Below are 22,141 nucleotides of genomic sequence, written 5' to 3' on the forward strand. Positions count from 1 at the left end.
GATCTGAACGAAACGTGCCTCGAGTGTCCACAGAATCAAGCTTTTATGTTAAAATTATCCTTCATTAGCATATATTTAAGTAATTAAAAGTCTCAAAGTTTGGCTACATTATCTGGTGCCTCGTTCATGTCAGCATCGGTTTAGACAAGGCGGCTGGTAGCCTAGTGGTTAGAGCAGGTAGCCTAGTGGTTAGAGCAGGTAGCCTAGTGGTTAGAGCAGGTAGCCTGGTGGTTAGAGCAGGTAGCCTGGTGGTTAGAGCAGGTAGCCTAGTGGTTAGAGCAGGTAGCCTGGTGGTTAGAGCAGGTAGCCTAGTGGTTAGAGGCAGGTAGCCTAGTGGTTAGAGGCAGGTAGCCTAGTGGTTAGAGCAGGTAGCCTAGTGGTTAGAGCAGGTAGCCTAGTGGTTAGAGGCAGGTAGCCTAGTGGTTAGAGGCAGGTAGCCTAGTGGTTAGAGCGTTGGGCCAGTAACTGAAAGGTTGCTAGATCGAATCCCCGAGCTGACAAGTTCAAAATCTGTCGTTCTGCCCCTGAACAAGGCAGTTAACCCACTGTTCCTAGGCCGTCATTGTAAATAGGAATTTGTTCTTAACTGACTTGCCTAGTTAAATAAAGGTTAAAAGAGAAACATGAGATTTTTAATATTATTCCAGTGTTGTCCTCTGATCCAATTCTGACTGGAGTAATTGTTTGATATTGTGATTTGTGTGTGATTCAATTTTTTTTACTTCTCCGTTCGGACAACTTAAATCTACAGTATATTCTTGTCAGACAATTATTCTTTTTTTTACTTGTCCTGGACAACAGGACAAGTGTTAATGTCGAGCCCTGATGTTTAGCTGGCACTGTGTTGTCGCTCATAATTGTTTGTCAGCACAAACATGACTGTAGGTCCTGACTCCCTGGGCCAAGCATGACTATAGGTCCTGACTCCCTGGGCCAAACATGACTGTAGGTCCAGACTCCCTGGGCAAGCATGACTAGGTCCTGACTCCCTGGGCCAAGCATGACTAGGTCCTGACTCCCTGGGCCAAACATGACTGTAGGTCCTGACTCCCTGGGCCAAGCATGACTGTAGGTCCTGACTCCCTGGGCCAAACATGACTGTAGGTCCTGACTCCCTGGGCCAAGCATGACTATAGGTCCTGACTCCCTGGACCAAACATGACTGTAGGTCCTGACTCCCTGGGCCAAGCATGACTATAGGTCCTGACTCCCTGGACCAAACATGACTGTAGGTCCTGACTCCCTGGGCCAAACATGACTGTAGGTCCTGACTCCCTGGGCCAAACATGACTGTAGGTCCTGACCACAGGAGGCTGCTGAGGATAGAAAAGTTCATAATAATGGCCGGAACGGAGCAAATGGAATGGCATCAAACACCTGGAAACCATGTGTTTGATGTATTTGATACCATTCCACTGACTCCCTGTGTCAAACGTCACCACTGTAGGTCCTTACTCCCTGCTTCCTGTGATATGGTAGATATATGTGACCGACCGGCTCGATTCGGTCTTATGTAGAATAATTCGATTGTGTTTTTTACATTGAATAAATTGTGAGACTCAGAGCTAGAACATGGTATATCATACACTACAGTTGAGGAACAATGGGAAAGTAATTCTGCTTTGAAAGTTGATAAACTTGTAACCTCACTTTTGAGAAAATGGTCCTTGAATGTTTTCATACCTACTGGAGAGCTCTTCTTTGTTTACACCCATTCAGCATCGTTCATGCCCTTTTAAGCTTTAGCCCCACCCATCTCTTTAAGGATTCACATGTGAGTCTATGTACTAAACAACCAAAGATTTCACGACTAAAGGCTGGCTTATACTATGGGTGTGTTTGTAAATGTAATCTAGAGTGCCAGAGTGTGCTCTGGTCGTTCATAAACTCAGAGCGTTGTCAGATTGTCCGTTCGTAAATTCGGAGCTTTTCGCTCTCGGAACGTTCAGAGTGGACACTGGCCGAAAAGGAGGGTTGATCCGAGCGTTCTGACCTAACAACAGCAGTCAAGCACCCAAGCTAACTGGCAAACGTTGGCTAGCTAGCAAGCTACTTCCAGACACAAATGAGAGAACAGCTCACTGACCATTTTACTCACCCTAGCAGAGCTGGTTAGGCTGTTTTTATGTTATCTAGAGCATTGGTGACTGCAACTGTGCTGCTTGCAAAAAATGTAGTTAAGCTTTTTTGCCAACGTTTACTGACACTGGCCATATTCAATGTGTGTTGAGCCTTTATAAATATGTCAGTTATTCTGTGCTCTGGCACACAGACTAGAGTGCTCTGAAATTGGAGTAGATAGCCAGAGCGAATTTACACTCTACGTCTATCGACAGTTGTTGCAGTGACATCATGAAAATTCTATTGAAATAGTTACTTGCATAGTGGAGTCTTTTGTTAAGACATCTAGCTAGCTAAACAATGAACCATAATCCCAACTCATAACGTTACTACCCTGCATGAATCTGCAGGTAGCTAACCAACCAGGTTCAACGTTACAGTAGCTAACATAACTACCAATGCAAATGGCTCTGAGATAGGAATAATATTACTACACAGATCATACACGTAATGTTAGCTACCTAGCCAGCCTGCTAACGTTAGCTAGCTAGCTAACAGTACACTTTAACTTGAAATGAAAATGACTTTATGACAAAATTAGAAACATGTAATATCTGAAAATGTAGCTAGCTAGACTCTCTTACCCGTATACATGGTTGGTCGCTTCTCTCTCTCTGTTATGGATGCCATGGTTGCCCTTAGTTTGAAGATGTAATCTGGAGACAGGTGTTTTATACAACGGCCTTCTGTGTGTTCTCTTTTTGACTCCGTCTGCATATTTGCAATCAAACGGCAGAATGTTCTCCATCTCCTGAGCTATCATACTCTAATTCCACTGATTTCAAAATTCGGTCCTCCAGAAAGTGGAGATTAACACTTATGCACTTCTACTATATGAAATCGTTTTTTAAAAAAAAGCAGCTTTAGAAAGGATTACCTACACATACTGAGCAGCTCATATTATAGACAGAAGCAGGCTACATGGCAGACCAATCCGAACTCATCTTTCAGCATGTCCAGCCCATCATTATCTCAGCCAATCATGGCTAGCGGGAAGGTTGCCGTCTTTTTCTGTGGCTAAACCCACTAGGCTCGTAATTTTAACAATTTTATTTGTTTTTAAAGCACATGAAAGTTCACATGTTCCAGAAGGCATTTCTGTCAAAAAACACATTTAGATAAAAAAAAAAAAAAGTTACGTTCAAATGGCTCTCCTGTGAACTAGTGAGGCGCAACATATGCCTAGTTTCCTGAAATTAGTCACATATCTCTCTCCCGCTCACTTTCTCTCCCTGTCTTTTCAATACCTTCTCTCTCTCTCTTTCTCTCTCCTGTCTCTCTCAAAATATCTCTGTACTTTTTAAATTAGAAATTATTTGAAACTAAGGATGTGTTGTATTTTTAACCCCAAGGACAACATGTGTTAAGAATAGACTTAGATTAGATACGTAGGCTAAACAGTAGCATTTTATACCTTCTGAGCTAAATCAAGTTGACAAGCCTATTTATAGAAAGCTTTCTATGCCTGAACTGTTAGTTCTCCTCTATTTGGTACTCAGAGAGAGAGAGAGAGAGAGAGGTCTTTACATGCTCATTGTTGTGTCAGAGCCTCTGTTCTCTGTCTTAGCAATAATAAGTTGTCAAACCACACCCACCACATCCTTTAGCTGAATAAGCCTTGTTTTTGTCGGTCAGTGTTAGGCCTACTTCTTGAGGTTTTGTCAGGGTTAACCACAAAACCATCTCATGTTGTTTCATAAACAATATGGTACCCTCAGGCTGTTTTGTACTTTAAATTCAATATCCTTTCCCCCAGTTATTTAGATAAGATTAAGTGTCAAGGATTAAATTTAAAAGATACATCATTTTTTGTTTGGCCTTTTTGGTGTCTGAGAGTATCTAGCTCATTCCCCTTTATAGGACCAATGAGCACCAACAAGGAAAATTCGTAGGAGCATATCAAATTGGCTGTCAAATGAAAGCTAAGAGTGTTTTTTGGGGGGATAAGGAAGGCATAGATTCATTTTTCAACCATTTTCCATCTGAAAAGTTAGGTATAGGTAAAGGCTTTGATTTCTGGATAAACGGATACAAAAAACTGTTTACCTTCTGTAATTTTAAGAAATATTGCCTTGTAATTCTGTTACTTTAAGACATTTTTAAGTTTCTCTCTCTCATGAGGAGGGATAATGAAAGTTTACAAAAGTAACAAGTAATGGTAGACTATCAGATTTTATGAGTTTTAATCACGTAATAATTAATAAACAAATTGATGTCAGTAAAATCACAAAAATGAATTGGTACGTTAGTTATAGCGATTTTACTGATTTCCATTTTTTTTTAATCAATTATTCAGTTATTAAATCTCGTAAACTTGTTAATTCATAATTCCTACCTGTCATGTTCCACAGCCTACCTGTTCCCTATCCTACCTGTTCTACAGCCTACCTGTTACTTATCCTACCTGTTCTACAGCCTACCTGTTCTACAACCTACCTGTTCTACAGTCTACCTGTTCTACAGCCTACCTGTTCTACAGCCTACCTATTCTATTGTCGACCATATGCATGACAGTACATTATTGGCAATTGTTTGATTGACTCGTGTAGCGTGGGTTGTACAGCTCCGAGCATACTGTCAGGCCTAGACCGGTGGGCTAAATGATTGTTCTGCCCCATTACCCTCCTGGACCTATCAAACATAATCACTAACAAGTCATATTAAGGCCTGCCAGGGCCACAGATTTTCCCACACAGCATTTGAAGACTATGTCGGTCTCTAGAGGGACACACTCGTCACCACTGGTTAATTACAGGGATGTGGTAAGGCTTCACACTGTAGGGGGGCAATGACTGTGTTATTGATCACTGTAGCACTGGAGTGTTCTTAATGCCTCTGTCCTGGAATGCTCCTGCACTGGGCAGAAAGGGACATCATCCGTGCATTGCTTCATGAGAGCAATAGATAAGTAGTAGATTAAAAGAACATGAAACAAATAGGACATACTGTATGATGGCACACTGTAGACAGGGCAGGCCCAACATGAACTCTGTTGATGTGCAGGACGCAGTAGGCATATTTGTTATGTGTTTCTTTCGATCTTGTTTCTGTGTTTTGAACGCCATTAAATCTATTCTCTCAAATGATTTATTACATCAACCCATTTACCGTAAAACAAGACTTCTGTTCAACATTCACCTTCAAAATCTGATCTAGTGTCTCCATGTCTCTATTTCTCAGGGGCGATCCTGGGTCGGATGGAAACACAGGAGTGTGTCCACTATAACTACAACCCCAACCCTGCTGCCATCCAGGAGAACCGAGGGAACCGCAGTGGCATCGAGACGTGTGCCGGGGAGAAGGACAAGCGGAGACACTGTTTCGCCACTTGGAGGAACGTGTCGGGAATCGTAGAGATCGTAAAGCAGGGCTGTTGGCTGGATGATCACAACTGCTATGACAGGTAGGGCCTATTGCATCAGGGCTCTGTGGTGGTTCCTATAACATTTGTGATCTGTTACAACACACCAATGACACACTTAATCATTCCACCGTGTCATTGGTGTGTTGCAATGGGTCACAAATGTTATCAGTATATCAGTGAAAACTATTCTTATAGGCCTATATAGGATCTCCATTCTATGTGAGGACTTGGTCGTTCCATGAATATGATGTTAAAGATGTCGAATGGGGAGCAAGAAAAATCATCATGAACCTGAGCTGTGTTCCAATACTCATACTAACCGTACTATTTGAGACGTAAATTGAGTATGTAGTATGCTTACTGAACATAGTATGGATAGAGTTAGTATGTCAAAAGTTCCTGGATGTTGTACTAAATTCGCCAAAATACGAAGTATACAAGCAGTGGACACTATTTCCTTGCTTTTAGGGCCCATAATACAATTCTTCAGAAAATGGGCGTGGCTTCACAACGTTTTCAGATGTAAAAAACAAAATGGCTGAGAATATGCAGCCGAAGTCCGACGAGAGCGGATACAATTTCATTGCTTCAACTAATTATGACAAATGTTAAGAAAATGTTGAGCGATGTAATAAAGTAATGACTTTTCAAATAAGTTACGTTGGCTGACAATTTGTTAGCTACGCTATCCTTACAAACCGCAGTATATCATTACAGCAGTATGAACCGGTATGTTAGCTAGCTACCTAATGTTAGTTGCCTACTAATACATCGAACTTGCCAGTATTTTAACTATATGTCATTCTTAGCTTAGCTAAGTGGTAAAGTCGTTGAGCGTTCTCAATGGTCATTGTTAATTCGCTCTGGCTATCTACTCCGATTTCTGAGTACTCTCTTCTGAGTGTGCCAGAGTGCAGAATAACTGATGAATTTACGAACGCTCAACACCTGTTGAATATGGCCAATGTCAGTAAACGTCGGCAAAAAATGATCAACCCTACTCCTCGGCCAGAGCGTCCATTGACGTGCGCTCCAAGAGCAATACGCTCTTAAATTACGAACGGACAATCTGACACCGCTCTGAATTTACAAACTCCCAGAACGCACTCCAGATTGAATTTACGAACACACCGAAGTCGTAAAATGTCTAGCTAGTAATTTGTTATGCTAACAAGCTAGCAAGAGGTTGCATAGCAACAGCATCCACTTCCGGTAGATAGGCGACACGCTAGTACTCTCAACTGAAAGGATACCGTTTGTTTACAATATACTAAAATGAACTAATAGTATGTAATATATACTCATTAAGTATGTAGTATACAGTATGTTAGTATGGGTATTTGAACACCGCTCTGGTTTCTTGCCAACTGTTTTAAAATGGCAGCATCAGCCGTCTCAACTTGTTCTAACAGCTACGCTACTGTGATAAGCAGTAGAGCTTCTTCTCAAGTGATTTAAGACCTGCAATGTTTTTTTGAAACAAGCTAGGCCTAGATGTTTGCATATTGCCCTCTGAGCCAGAACAGACCGAGACAGAGAGATTTTATTTTTCCTCACTAAGGGTCTTATGTCCATATATCAGCTGATGTTTAAGTGTTTTGAGCCTCTCTTCAGTTAACATGCTGTTTCTTTTAAGCTTTGCTCTCCATCCAAATCAAATCACATTTTATTTGTCACATACACATATTTAGCAAATGTTATTGCAGGTGTAGAGAAATGCTTGTGTTGCTAGCTCCAACAGTGCTGTAGTATCTAACAATTCACAACAATACACACATCCATTCCACTGTATTGTGATATCTTCTCAGCTATCCATCCAACATGTCAGCTAGCCTAGCATTACCAGAAACATTTAATTTTATAGCGTGCGAGAGCCCAGTCACAGAAAGGCTGAGTTACCTGGCGGCTCTTTCCTTAACATGCTGTTGAACCAGAGCCCAGGAAGGCTTAGTTACCTGGTCCTCTTGTCTTAACATGCCGTTGAACCCCTTTACCTCCCAACTGCAGCAACCGCTCCCACCTGCAGCAACCGGATCCATGTATTTTTCAAGTGTGGCGTGCTTCCATGTTATTACTAAATGTAGAGCAACAGGTAGCTCTGACCGCAGCTAACTCTGACCGCGCCGTGCGGCAGCTAACTCTGACCGCACCGTGCGGCAGCTTACCGGCAGGTGCGTGCTCTACATGTAACGTGTAAACAACAGCCAAACGGTCTGACTGCTTTTCTCTTCTTGTTCTTGGAGTGAACATTGCTCGTTGGGTTTCTGCTTGGGCTAATAAGCTTGTTTATCTATTCGTTGCTTTCATGTGGTTTAACTGCCATGGAATGTAATTTTGTCAGTTAATGTAGAATTCTTTATTTTTTTCCGTCCCACCCAACTTGGTGAAACACAAAAAAGAATAAACTTGTTTACAGGAAGTAACATACTGTACCTACAACAACATAAACTACAGCATCATAAGGGCCAAGCACTTGAACTTGAGTTTTTTTTACATCCTATACCTGCATCGCTCCGGTCTGAAACTCAAGGATAGTTCTGAAATTCTGAAAGAAAAGCTTTTTTTGTTTGTATACAATTGTAACACAAAGAAACCAAATAAATTACAAAAGCGTGGTCTTTCCAACATGATTGTGACACTGACAGCATCGTCTCGCACTTGTTTTTCAGTACTGAATGTGTGGAGAAGAAAGAAAGCCCTGACGTGTTCTTCTGCTGCTGTGAAGGAAACATGTGTAACGAGAAGTTTGTCTACACTCCTGACAACACACAAGCTGTTCAGAGTAAGTTCTGGGTTTGTCTGTGTGCGTACACGTGTGCATGTGTCTGCGTGTGTGTAACACCATATGAACTGAAAAATCTGTTTAGCTGAAATTCGAAATGCGACTTTTTGTGTCCTATTAACTTCACGAGACAAAATAAATAACCCAATCCGTTAGTTTTCACACATTACGTAACGCTGACGTTCTGCTGTGGTCTGGTTTTATGTGGCTTGCCCAGGTCCAGGAAGTGTGTGCCATTGCGTGTCGGACCGTGTCCTGTGTGGCTGCTTGTGTGTCATTCCTCAGGGATTGCTGTGTTTTTCAGATTAAAGGGGCTGGTCTGTCCTCATTATCCCTGTTGAGCTAACGGGCCTCACTGCTAAACATCCTCTTAGCAGGAGGAGGAATGCAGTGACTCAGTCAGAGGAGGTTTAGCTAGCTGGGCAGGGACACACTGACATCAGCTTCCTTAATGTACCTTGGTTCTGGAATTTCTTGGTCCTGGCTACATTCTTCTCGTAATTGTTCTAAAAACACTCATTTTTAAACAATCTTTTTTTTTTTTTTAATACCACCTCAGTAAAGTATAATGAAAAGAAACATCTAATCAAAAATGCCTTAATGTTGTGGTTGGGAAACTCCTTTTCCAGTTGTCCTATTGTTGCTTAACAATGAACAGAAATGCCCTTTTCAGAATAGTCCTGTTAATTCATGGGGAAAATCAGTGTGTTCTTGCATTGGAGTCAGATAAAGGTTACAGAATAGGATGTATTGAAGCGTTGGGTTGGTGTGGGGGAAGGGCCTTATTCCCTCCGCTTATGCAACTGAACGTGGACATGTATTTGCAGCAGCGACTAACTAGATGTGGAATGCCCTGGATATTTGGAACAAAAAGCTAGGTCGGAGCCTGACTATGGAATCGAGTGACAGAGGCAGCATACACAGTCACATAGTCACACACAGTCACATAGTCACACACAGTCACATAGTCACACACAGTCACATAGTCACACACAGTCACATAGTCACACACAGTCACATAGTCACACAGTCACATAGTCACATAGTCACACAGTCACATAGTCACACACAGTCACATAGTCACACACAGTCACATAGTCACACACAGTCACATAGTCATAAACAGTCACATAGTCACACAGTCACAGCTGCGGGTTTTTTTTAAACCTTGCAATAGGGCCTATTTTGGAGAGCGACAATGCAGAAGTGTAGGGTCCTATAAATTCCTTTTTCTCTGTTTAGTTTTTCCAGTTTTCCATTTCTTTCTGTTTTTTTGCTCTTAAAGCCACACTGTTTAAATAGAATGTCCAATTTTGTTGTTTTTCTAAGTCCGCAACAATGCTTAAACCATATCCGGAGACCACTTTTCAGGTTTGGGAAAAATGTAATACATTTCGATTTTTGGGTGCAGTTCCCCTTTGATTCACCTGTGCACCAGCCAGAGACTGTTGTTTGGATAGCAATGTATCTGTAGCACTCATGTGATTGCAGAGTTTGCTGAACAAATAGCCACTGGATTGATGAAAATAATCATGAGATCATTCTGCCAGGTAGGCATAGGCTACTCTGTAGTTAGGTTTTTGGGAAACCGTACACATACACACAGAACTGTGCCATTTCAGAAAGTTACAGGAAAATACAAATAAATCACTGATGCATTTTGTTCATGTCTTCAGTACATTTAGTTCAATAGATTTTGGAGTATTGTTGAATTCCGTTTTAATGTCTGGGTTCCGTGATTCCGGCCGTGTTCTCCGTAACGCAGATTTTATAGGGCCCTAGGAGTGGATAGAGAGTGGGAGAGAGCGTCACCTGCTGACCAGAGCGACTCCGTGGTGTGTGCCGTGTGGTGATCCTGCCTGGGGGTGGGGGGGAGGATGCAGGCAAAGGAGGCAGGGTGGAGAGGATGGGGGTTTGGGACTGCTATGTTTTTCATTTCAAAGGCTAATCCGGGTTCTTATCCCGCTTGCAGCTAAAATGGAGCACTGGGCAGGGAGCTGGGGGAGGGGAGCGACGGGTAGAGGGTGGGAGGAGGTGCACTGCATGGGGGGTTGTGGCAGGCAGGCAGCATCATGAACAGTGCCCCTCTTTTGCTACCTAATGCCAGTTCAGCTGAGGTCACCCACATAGAGAAGCAATGGCACAAGGTCTCTCTCTCTCACACACACACACACACACACTAGATGTCACGCTGGCAGGCGAAGGAAGGGGAATCCACCTCAGAGGTGACACGAGTGGATATTGTGATTATGTGGTGGGGCTTCTGCTTTGGCGACGAGGCACGATCCAGTCTTATCTCTCTCTCTCATGAAGCTCTGTAATGGGCCTGTGCCAGGATGGGAGCCGGCGAACCAAACATGCTTTAGCTTGATAGCTAGAAATGCATTCGATAAAAATGACATCAGCCAGCTAAAGTTGAGCCCATATCATCTCTATATAATGAACACAGAGACTGCAACACATAACTCATTCTTTTTCACATTCTTGGCAAAGTGAACTCATTTTTACAAAATCCTCTTTCAGCGCTCCTTTTTTTTGGAGTACATCCTATAATAGTCCTTTTGTCCTGGTATAATGTAGATTGATTGATTTAATTCTCTCTCTCTTTCTCTCTCCCTCTCTTCTCTTTCCCTCCATAGCAACGTCGAACCCGGTTACCCAGAAGCCTCCTGTCTTCACCACTCTGATGTACTCACTGGTGCCCATCATAGGCATAACTGCCATCATCCTCTTCTCGTTCTGGATGTATCGCCATCACAAGCTGGCATACCCTCTAGTCCTGGTGCCCACACAGGTATGACAACACACAGCACTAATGAACAAAACCCTCTTTAACTTTAATAGGCTAGATGCTGTATATGAATGAGTGTTGTTCTCATTTTAATTTCACTTGTAGCTAGCATTTGATCTGTGTTGGTTGGATGATGCAAGCAAGGTATTTTTATTTCACCTTTATTTAACCAGGTAGGCAAGTTGAGAACAAGTTCTCATTTGCAATTGCGACCTGGCCAAGATAAAGCAAAGCAGTTCGACACATACAACAACACAGAGTTACACATGGAATGAACAGACACACAATCAATAATACAGTAGAAAAATCTATATACAGCATATGCAAATGAGGTAGGATAAGAGAGGTAAGGCAATAAATAGGCCATGGTGGCAAAGTAATTACAATATAGCAATTAAACACTGGAATGGTAGAATGTGCAGAAGATGAATGTGCAAGTTGAGATACTGGGGTGCAAAGGAGCAAGATAAATAAATAACAGTATGGGGATGAGGTAGATTGGATGGGATATTTACAGATGGGCTATGTACGGGTGCAGTGATCTGTGAGCTGCTCTGACAGCTGGTGCTTAAAGCTAGTGAGGGAGGTAAGAGTCTCCAGCTTCAGAGATTTTTGCAGTTTGTTCCAGTCATTGGCAGCATTGAACTGGAAGGAGAGGCAGCCAAAGGAAGAATTGGCTTTGGGGGTGACCAGTGAGATATATACTATATTTAGTGTCCACAGATATGCTAGTCTAAAGACTAGATATGCTAGTCTTTAGCTAACATGCCACTCCTTATCATTGCCAAAGAGACTGGCCTTTTGGCAATCTCAAAGTTCAATAAGTCGTTATCAATAAAACGTCACAATACGGTGCAGAGTGTTGGATTTGCCTGCTGTGGGCATGGAGACTCCCAGCTCCGCTCAAACTATTGACAACTGCGTGCCGTTTTCAAGGGATTGTTAAATAAATCTGAACTATTTGGTTGTAATATCCCCTCTTGAAGAGCATAGACAGAACTACACATTTCTGATTAGTCCATACAATAACAATTGCGCACATTTAGCTCTATCAGAGTTATACAGCGTGTGACTGCATGCTTTTCATGATCAGGTAACATCAATTAATATGTGAGGGTAGCCTCAAGATATCTCTCAATATTGGCCACCATTAAGTGGATATCTGAGTGATATAAAATACAAGTGAACTATACCTGACAAATAGGAGTGGTTTAGGTTATTTTCCATCCTTTGTGGGCTCTGCCTGTCAAGCAGCAGAAGGGTGCATTTGTCAATGTACTGTTAGCTAATTATGTTTACTTTGTAAGCTACTGTACTGGTAGAAACTTTGTACAGTTGGCTAAACATATAGCATAGTGGTAAGAAGACCGAATGTACTTTTTTCTCCCTTCAATGTAGGCCAACTTAGCGAAGTTACCTAACATCCCTTTTTCAACAGTTTTTAAGTGTTTAATCACGATTACTGCTGAAAGACATGATTGATGGATCACGTCAAATTGGCTAGCTAGCTAACAACAGATCACATCAATATGGCTAGTTACTAAGCTAACTTTTGCGGGATAAACTAGATGGCTATATTTGCTTGTCATCTATAGTGGTGATGACAGTAGTCTGACTCACAACTTTACCAGGATGAGGATTTACCGATGTCAAGCTCTTTCCAAAAACCTAATCTCTAATTAAGCAAGCAAGTAATACATGTTTGCTTAGCTAGCTAACTAGCTAGCTACATGCCAAATGGATAGGCTACTGTCACGTTTCTGAAATTGCATCATCAGTTTACTGACCATGCAAAGCATGTGGTTACTTGCTGTATAACTCTGATGATAGAGCTAAAAGTGGAATGATCAGAAATGTTTCATTTTGACTACGCTCTTCAAGAGGTGATGATATTAAAACCAAATAGTTAACATTTATTTAACAACCCCCTTGAAAACGGCACGTAGTTGTCAATGTTTTTAGCGGAGCTTGGGGTCTTCTTGGCCCCCAGCAGCCAAATCGAATGCTCTGCACCGTATTGTGACGTTTTATAGGTTGTAATTTAACACATTTACAGCTAGAAATGTGTTCATTTGCCGGTACTTCAACATCCACTGAAGTAGCTAGCAAGTTTACTAGATAGATACAGTAGTTGCCGTGGTAACCAAACAAACCGACTTGCTAGTTTAGCTAACCAAACCATCAGTCCTAGTTTGGATCTATTCGAATTTTGCTTTCAAAGTCAGCTCCAACATAGAACATGTAAGAGTCAACTAGCTACAGCCGTTGAATTATACCGTGCTGATATTCTGTGCATTATAGGGAAAGAATGCACGCTCTAAAATGCCCTTTAAGACAAAACAAATATTCAACAATGCCATGGTATAATGAGAGTTATAAACTGGGTGGTTCGAGTCCTGAATGCTGATTGGCTGACAGCCGTGTTATATCAGACCGTATACCACGGGTATGACAAAACATGTATTTTTACTGCTCTAATTATGTTGGTGACCAGTTCATAATAGCAATAAGGCACCTTGGGGGTTGCGTCGTGCTTTGCGTTGTGATTATGAACAGCCCTTAGCTGTGGAATATTGGCCATATACCACACACCCCTGTGCCTTATTTCTTAAATATTGTTAGGCTGGTATTTACTGATCATGAAAAGCATGCAGTTACTTGCTGTATAACTATGATGATAGAGCTAAATGTCCGCAATTGTTTTGCATAGAATAATCAGAAATGTGTGGTTCTGACTATGCTCTTCAAGTGCAGCCAAATCGAACGTATTGTGACGTTTTATAGGTCGTTACCAATAAAAAGTCACAATAAGGTGCAGAGCGTTCGATTTGGTTGCTGGGGGGCAAGGAAATTCTAAAATTAGAATTTATAACAAAGTCAAAAACAAACATTTAGCTGTTAGCTAGGCAAGTTGTTGTATTTTGAGGCTTAAAACCAAGATGTTTTGTGGTTGGTATTGCAGTATGTTTAGTTTTAGAATTTAGATGTGAGCAAGCAACTTTTGACAACTTTTGACAGACTGTTTCTTCTGGACAAACAAAAAACAATTGCATAGCAACCAGATACCAACATGTTCTGTGGAGAAAAAAACAGATAGAGTTCCAATATTTGCATAATCGTTGTGATTGGAGGATAGCTGTGAGGGTGATCGAATCAGGATCAAACCCTCTGTTCTCCTCGAGCCCATTAATGATAGAATGTTCATATTTGAAGATGGCAGAAAGGCCAGTCTCTTTGGCACATGACATGGAGTCACCTCAGTGGATGGAGTACAGGGAGTGTATTATGTAAAGAGACTAGTACCGAGGCTGCAGATATGCCACTGTAGACGCAACACCTCTTTGTTTTTACTGTGGCCTGCTTTGTTCATAAACTTTTCCTCCATCACGGCATACTGTGAGAGAAGTACTGCTGTATAAGACAGATCAGTAGCTATGGGTTGTATATGGTTACTGTACTTGAGCTTGTGCTATTGGTTGGCTGAGAGTTTGGAGTCGGCTTTAGAGAAGGAGCCTGAGATGAATTTTCTGAGAAATGCCGCTTGTTCAGGAAACGCATCTCCCTTACTCTGATGGGATGAGACGGAGCATTTACTGTGCCTATCTGACACACGCGCACACACACACACAAGCGCGCACACACACACGCACACACACACTGTCAGATGAAGGCTCGCAAAGTACACTATATATACAAAACTATGTGGACAACCCTTCAAATTAGTGGATTCGGCTATTTCAGCCACACCTGATGCTGACAAGTGTATAAAATCTAGCACACAGCCATGCACTCTCCATAGACAAACATTGTCAGTAGAATGGCCTTGCTGAAGAGCTCAGTGACTTTTAAACGTGGCACCGTCATAGGATGCCACCTTTTCAACAAGTCAGTTAGTCAAATTTCTGCCCTGCTAGAGCTGCCCCGGTCAACTGTAAGTGCTGTTATTGTGAAGTGGAAACACCTAGGAGCAACAACGGCTCAGCCACATAAGCTTACAGAACCGCCGAGTGCTGAAAGCGCAGGGCGTAAAAATCGTCTGTCCTCGGTTGCAACACTCACTACCCATGAAATGGGTTTCCATGGCTGAGCATCCGCACACAAGCCTAAGATCACCATTCGCAGTGCCAAGCGTCAGCTGGAGTGGTGTAAAGCTCGCCACCATTGGAGTCTGGAGCAGTGGAAACACGCTCTCTGGAGTGATGAATCACGCTTCACCGTCTGGCAGTCCGACGGACAGATCTGGGTTTGGCGGATGCCAGGAGAACACTACCTGCCACAATGCATAGTGCCAACTGTAAAGTTTGGTGGAGGAGGAATAATGGTCTCAAGCTGTTTTTCATGGTTCAGGTTAGGCCCATGAGTTCCAGTGAAGCAAAATCTTAACGCTACAGCATACAATTACATTGTAGATGATTCTGTGCTTCCAACTTTGTGGCAACAGTTTGGGGAAGGCTCTTTCCTGTTTCAGCTTGAAAATGCCCCCGTGCACAAAGTGAGGTCTATAGAGAAATGGTTTGTCGAGGGTCGGTGTGGAAGAACTTGACTGGCCCTCGCAGAACCATGACCTCAACTCCATCGAACACCTTTGGGATGAATTGGAGTGCCGACTGCGAGCCAGGACTAATGCTCTTGTGGCTGAATGGAATCAAGTCCCAAATCAAATCAAATGCTATTTTTTATTTATTTAACCTTTATTTAACCAGGAAAGGCTCATTGAGATTTAAAATCTCTTTTTCAAGAGCGTCCTGGCCAAGATAGGCAGCACCAAGTTATTACAAAAATTACAGACAAACAACATGAAAAACTACAAATAATCTAGTAAAAACCATAGAATTCACAAGAGTAAAACAAAATCAAAACAGCAAATTAAAAACATTGACATGTCAGGGAATCAGTCTCAAGATCATTCATCAGTGATTTAAAAATACCAATCGGGACAAGTTCTTCCAGTTTAAAAGTATTTTGTAAGGCGTTCCAAGACGATGGTGCAGAGTACATAAAAGCCCTTTTACCAAATTCAGTTCGGACATTTGGAACAGTTAGCAGGATAAAGTCCAGCGAATGAAGAGAGTACCCACCACATTTCTGAACAATAAAAATGCCCAAATAAAAAGGTAGCCATTTTGGGTTTACTTTGTAAATAAAAGTATACCAGTGACTGAGCCTACGAGTGACTAGAGAAGGCCAGCCAACCCTGGTATACAAAGTGCAGTGGTGCGTAAGGGTTTTGCAGTTTAAAATAAATCTCAAAGTGCCATGGTAAAGGGTGTCAATTGATCTCAAACACTGAGCGGAAGGATTCATATATAAAATATCTCCATAGTCTAGTAAAGGCATAAATGTAGCTGATACTAGCCTCCTTCTGGCTTCAAAAGAAAAACAGGCCTTATTCCTAAAATAAGCTTCAATTTTTTTGTAAGTTGTTGAATATGCATTTTAAAAGAGAGGCCATCATCAATCAAAATTCCAAGATATTTATATGAGGTTGCAACCTCAATCTCCTTGCCCTGACAGGTAGTAATAGGTGAAAGGTTCACAGGTCTATTTCTTGTTTTAGAAAACACCATTAGTTTAGTTTTGTCAGTATTGAGGATAAGCTTCAATTGACACAAGGTATGTTGAACAGTATAAAAAGCAGTTTGCAAGTTCTGGAAAGCTTTTGTAAGAGACGAGGCACAACAGTAAATAACAGTATCATCAGCATAAAAATGAAGTTGCGATATTGGTCACATACACATGGTTAGCAGATGTTAATGCGAGTGTAGAGAAATGCTTGTGCTTCTAGTTCCGACCATGCAGTAATATCTAACAAGTAATCTAACAATTTCACAACAACTACCTTATACACACAAGTGTAAAGGAATGAATAAGAATATGTACATATAAATATATGGATGAACGATGGTCGAACGGCATAGGCAAGATGCAGTAGATGTAAATAATGTACAGTATATACATATGAGATGAGTAATGTAGGGTATGTAAACATTATATAAAGTGGCATTGTTTAAAGTGACTAGTGATACATTTATTACATCTGATTTTTAATTATTAAAGTGGCTAGAGATTTGAGTCAGCATGTTGGCAGCAGCCACTCAATGTTAGTGATGGCTGTTTAACAGTCTGATGGCCTTGAGAGAAGCTGTTTTTCAGCAGCAATGTTCCGCAGCAATCTTCCAACATCTAGTGGAAAGCCTTCCCAGAAGAGTGGTCTAACTCCATATTAATACCCATGATTTTGGGATGAGATGTTCTACGAGCAGGTGTCCACATACTTTTGAAAGCCTGGCTGTACCAAAGCTAAGTTAGGCCTCAAATACTTGTCAGTTTGGCAGCCATTTTAGTAAATGGCGCACCCAAAGAAGTGAATTCTAAGAACATTTGCGTAGTAGAACGTCTTCACTTGCCTTAACTAACGGAAGCATGAATGGATATATTGGTCTTAAAATGTAAGACATTCCTGAAAGTAAGGTGAGGAATTATATTAAACTCAGCAAAAAAAGAGCGTCCCTTTTTCAGGACCCTGTCTTTCAAAGATAATTTGTGAAAATCCAAATAACTTTACAGATCTTCATTGTAAAGGGTTTTAACGCTGTTTCCCATGCTTGTTCAATGAACCATAAACAATAAATGAACATGCACCTGTGGAACGGTTGTTAAGACACTAACAGCTTACAGACGGTAGGCAATTAAGGTCACAGTTATGAAAACTTAGGACACTAAAGAGGCCTTTCTACTGACTCTGAAAAACACCAAAAGAAAGATGCCCAGGGTCCCTCCTCATCTGCGTGAACGTGCCTTATGCATGCTGCAAGGAGACATGAGGACTGCAGATGTGGCCAGGGCAATAAATTGCAATGTCCGTACACAGCTGATTGTCCTCGCAGTAGCAGACCACGTGTAACAACATCTGCACATGATCGGTACATCCGAACATCACACCTGCGGGACAGGTACAGGATGTCAACAAGAACTGCCCGAGTTACACCAGGAACGCACAATCCATCAGTGCTCAGACTGTCCGCAATAGGCTGAGAGAGACTGGACTGAGGACTTGTAGGCCTGTTGTAAGGCAGATCCTCACCAGACATCACCAACAACAACGTTGCCCATGGGCACAAACCCACCGTCGCTGGACCAGACAGGACTGGAAAAAAGTGCTCTTCACTGACGAGTCACGGTTTTGTCTCACCAGGAGTGATGGTCGGATGCACGTTTATCGTCGAAGGAATGAGCGTTACACCGAGGCCTGTACTCTGGAGCGGGATCGATTTGGAGGTGGAGGGTCCGTCATGGTCTAGGGCAGTGTGTCACAGCATCATCGGACTGAGCTTGTTGTCATTGCAGACAATCTCAACGCTGTGTGTTACAGGGAAGACATCCTCCTCCCTCATGTGGTACCCTTCCTGCAGGCTCATCCTGACATGACCCTCCAGCATGACAATGCCACCAGCCATACTGCTCGTTCTGTGGTGTGATTTCCTGGAATGTCAGTGTTCTGCCATGGCCAGCGAAGAGCCCGAATCTCAATCCCATTGAGCACATCTGGGAGCTGTTGGATCGGAGGGTGAGGGCTAGGGCCATTCCCCCCAGAAATGTCCGGGAACTTGCAGGTGCCTTGGTGGAAGAGTGGGGTAACATCTCACAGCAAGAACTGGCAAATCTGGTGCAGTCCATGAGGAGGAGTACTTAATGCAGCTGGTGCCACACCAGATACTGACTGTTACTTTTGATTTTGACCCCCCCTTTGTTCAGGGACACATTATTCCAATTATTTTAGTCACATGTCTTGTTCAGTTTGTCTCATTTGTTGAACCTTGTTATGTTCATACAAATATTTACACATGTTAAGTTTGCTGAAAATAAATGCAGTTGACAGTGAGAGGACGTTTCTTTTTTTGCTGAGTTTATAACAACATAACATTATCGTCCCTCTTTATGGCCTTTAGTTTTGATCGGTAGGCATGAATGTACGGACACCTTTGGCAGATGGTCAGGTTGGCATCAAGCCAGTGTATCATGTTGGACATAGTCTGAGCTGGGAAGTAGATGTGAGGAGCCATGCTGTTCTTTTATCATCTTTATTGACTATTTCTACATAGGCAGGCAGGCATCCCTTCTGATGTTCCTGAGGTTGTGCCACAGCTGAACAGCAACAGTCTCAAGTTAAAGTGATGCCCTAATCCACCTTCCAGAAAAAAAATCATGAAACTCCTGTCAATTAGGTGAAAGCCTGCAGTACCAGTCAAAAGTTTGGACACATCTACTCATTCAAGGGTTTTTCTTTATTTTTACTATTTTCTACATTGTAGAATAATGGTGAAGACATCGCAACTATGAAATAGCACATATGGAATCATGTAGTAACCAAAAAAGGTTTAAACAAATCAAAATATATTTTAGATTCTTAAAAGTAGCCACCTTTTGCCTTTATGACAGCTTTGCACACTCTTGGCATTCTTTCAACCAGCTTCACCTGGAATGCTTTTCCCACATATTCTGAGCACTTGTTGGCTGCTTTTCCTTCACTCTGCGGTACAACTCATCCCAAACCATCTCAATTGGGTTGAGGTCGGGTGATTGTGGAGGCCAGGTCATCTGATGCAGCACTCCATCACTGTCCTTCTTGGTCAAATAGCCCTTACACAGCCTGGAGGTGTGTTGGGTCATTGTCCTGTTGAAAAACACATGACAGTCAAACTAAGCGCAAACCAGATGGGATGGCTGTGGTAGAATGCTGTGGTAGCCATGCTGGTTAAGTGTGCCTTGAATTCTAAATAAATCACACAGTGTCACCAGCAAAGCAGCATCACACCATCACACCTCCTCCATGCTTCCCGGTGAGAACCACACATGCAGAGATCATCTGTTCACCTACTCTGCGTCTCACAAAGATACGGTGGTTGGAACCAAAAATCTAGAATTTGGACTCATCAGACCAAAGGACAGATTTCCACCATTGCTTGTGTTTCTTGGCCCAAGCAAGTCCCTTCTTCTTATTGGTGTCCTTTAATAGTGGTTTCTTTGCAGCAATTCGACCATGGAGGCCTGTTCCTATGAACAGTTGATGTTGACATATGTCTGCTACTTGAACTCTGTGAAGCATTTATTTGGGCTGCAATATCTGTGGCTGGTAACTCTAATGAACTTATCCTCTGCAGCAGAGGTAACTTTTTGCGACTACACTTGAAGAAAACTTTGTTCCTGATTGACTGACCTTCATGTCTTAAAGTAAGGATGGACTGTCGTTTCTCTTTGCTTATTTGAGCTGTTCTTCCCATAATATGGACTTGGTCTTTCACCAAATAGTGCTATCTTCTGTATACCATCCCTACCTTGTCGCAACACAACTGATTGGCTCAAGCAAATTCACTTTTAACAAGGCACACCGGTTAATTTAAATCCATTCCAGGTGACTACCTCATGAAGCTGGTTGAGAGAATGTCTTCACTATTATTCTACAATGTATAAAATAGTACAAATAAAGAAAAACCCTTGAATGAGTAGGTGTGTCTAAACTTTTGACTGGTACTGATGTTCTATCAGTGGGTTCAATCTACATTTTTTGGTCAGTCTGTGAAGTCAGGAAATCGTGTTGGAACGGGTCACAGACGTGTGGTTCTTGTTACTGGAGATGGGGGGGGGGGGGACACTAACTCTTTTAAAAGATCCCCAAATCAGCTAATAGATGGTATGGTCATACTTGTCTAGAACACATTCATCTGTTTATATTCTCATGACAAAGTATAGATTTCGCTTAGATGTGCTCAATCTAAACCGTGTACCAAATTATTCACCTCAGTTTCTCCTTCAAGTACTATCTCGCAATGTGCCCTGTGTGTCTGAGGGAAATGTGGGAAAGGGCCGGTGTTGCTATAGCAACGTACTCTGTACTTGAGACGAACTGCAAGTTGAACTCGATGAGAGGCTCCTAAATTAGTAGTGCAGTTTGTTTAGGTGCTTTTACAGCTAGCTAGCTACTTTACATGCTGATATTGACTTTGGTATTATTGTGTGTTGTTACGTTTGCTAGCTAACCAGCTAGTCAGCCAGCACAGAGAGAGAGCTTTGTATTGTGGGTTTTGTAGTCGACTTGAGCTGCAACACATTTCCACATGTTTCTACCAACCTTGTTATAACGACAAAATGAAATAGTTGTTCAAGCAAAATATTGTTTTCACATATTAGTGTTATTTAACACTGTTTATCACTGTTAATCATGTGGATCATGTGGTGTGGATTATCTATAAATTCAGAGGTCACGTCGACCCCTTTTGAGGCTCCTGAACCAAAGGGCACTCGACCTCTCTTTACAAAGAGACCCTCTTCTCTGACATAATAACATCAGTGCTGATTTTAGAACCAATGTCCACTCCTGCATTGGTGTTATAATAGTTAGAAGACCGGTCGACATGCTGTACATGAATCGGTGTAACAGGGTCTGTTAGAGACAGATAGAAGGAAGGCTGGTTAGGCCTAGCTAGGATGAGTGGTCCTTTCTCAGTATGGGCGTCCTATGCAAGTACAGTACTTGATAATCATGAGAGGCGGATTGAAGAGGGCAATTAAGTGTGTGTGTGTGTGTGTGTGTGTGTGTATATATGTGTGCGTGTGTGTGGTTCTCGCCCACTTGTCATCGCCCGCACCACAAAACACTAAGCACAGGAAAGCGTTTGCTCGTTCGGAGAGGAGAGGGGGAGGGTGGATAAATAATGCATGCTCTCGCTCTCTCTGCTCCCTCGCTTTCTCTCTCTGCTCCTCCCCCTTCCCTTATGGCTATAAAAAAGCTTGCTGCACGCAGGTCAATGAGACATGCCTGAGTTTGATCAATAACAAGCCATATTTTCATTAACAGTAGAACCATTGGGCCTCTACGGAACCCCCTTCAAGCTGACTGCAACATTCTAACAGTGTAATGAATACGTTTCATATATACTATCGCAAAAATAATCATTTGATTGTGTTTATGAAGGTCTTGGGTAATTTTAGAATACTTTTTTATTATATTACAATATCATTTTCATTCATTTATGTTACAAGGCTATATTTAAAAACAAAAACGCATAAAAACACAAACTCAAGT

General features: G+C 42.0%; 1 protein-coding gene across 1 annotated transcript in view; it reads left to right on the forward strand.

Annotated features, from left to right (window-relative positions):
- The window catches only part of LOC115155533 (activin receptor type-2A-like), a 57,819-nt gene that overhangs the window by 17,840 nt on the left and 17,838 nt on the right, over positions 1 to 22,141 (forward strand). Inside the window, exons 2-4 of the mRNA XM_029702221.1 lie at positions 5,302 to 5,524; positions 8,155 to 8,267; positions 10,907 to 11,061. Coding sequence (XP_029558081.1) covers positions 5,302 to 5,524; positions 8,155 to 8,267; positions 10,907 to 11,061 — 491 coding nt within the window. The remainder of the gene's footprint in view (positions 1 to 5,301; positions 5,525 to 8,154; positions 8,268 to 10,906; positions 11,062 to 22,141) is intronic.

Source organism: Salmo trutta, chromosome 20 (genome assembly GCF_901001165.1).
Source record: "Salmo trutta chromosome 20, fSalTru1.1, whole genome shotgun sequence".
Taxonomy (NCBI): domain Eukaryota; kingdom Metazoa; phylum Chordata; class Actinopteri; order Salmoniformes; family Salmonidae; genus Salmo; species Salmo trutta.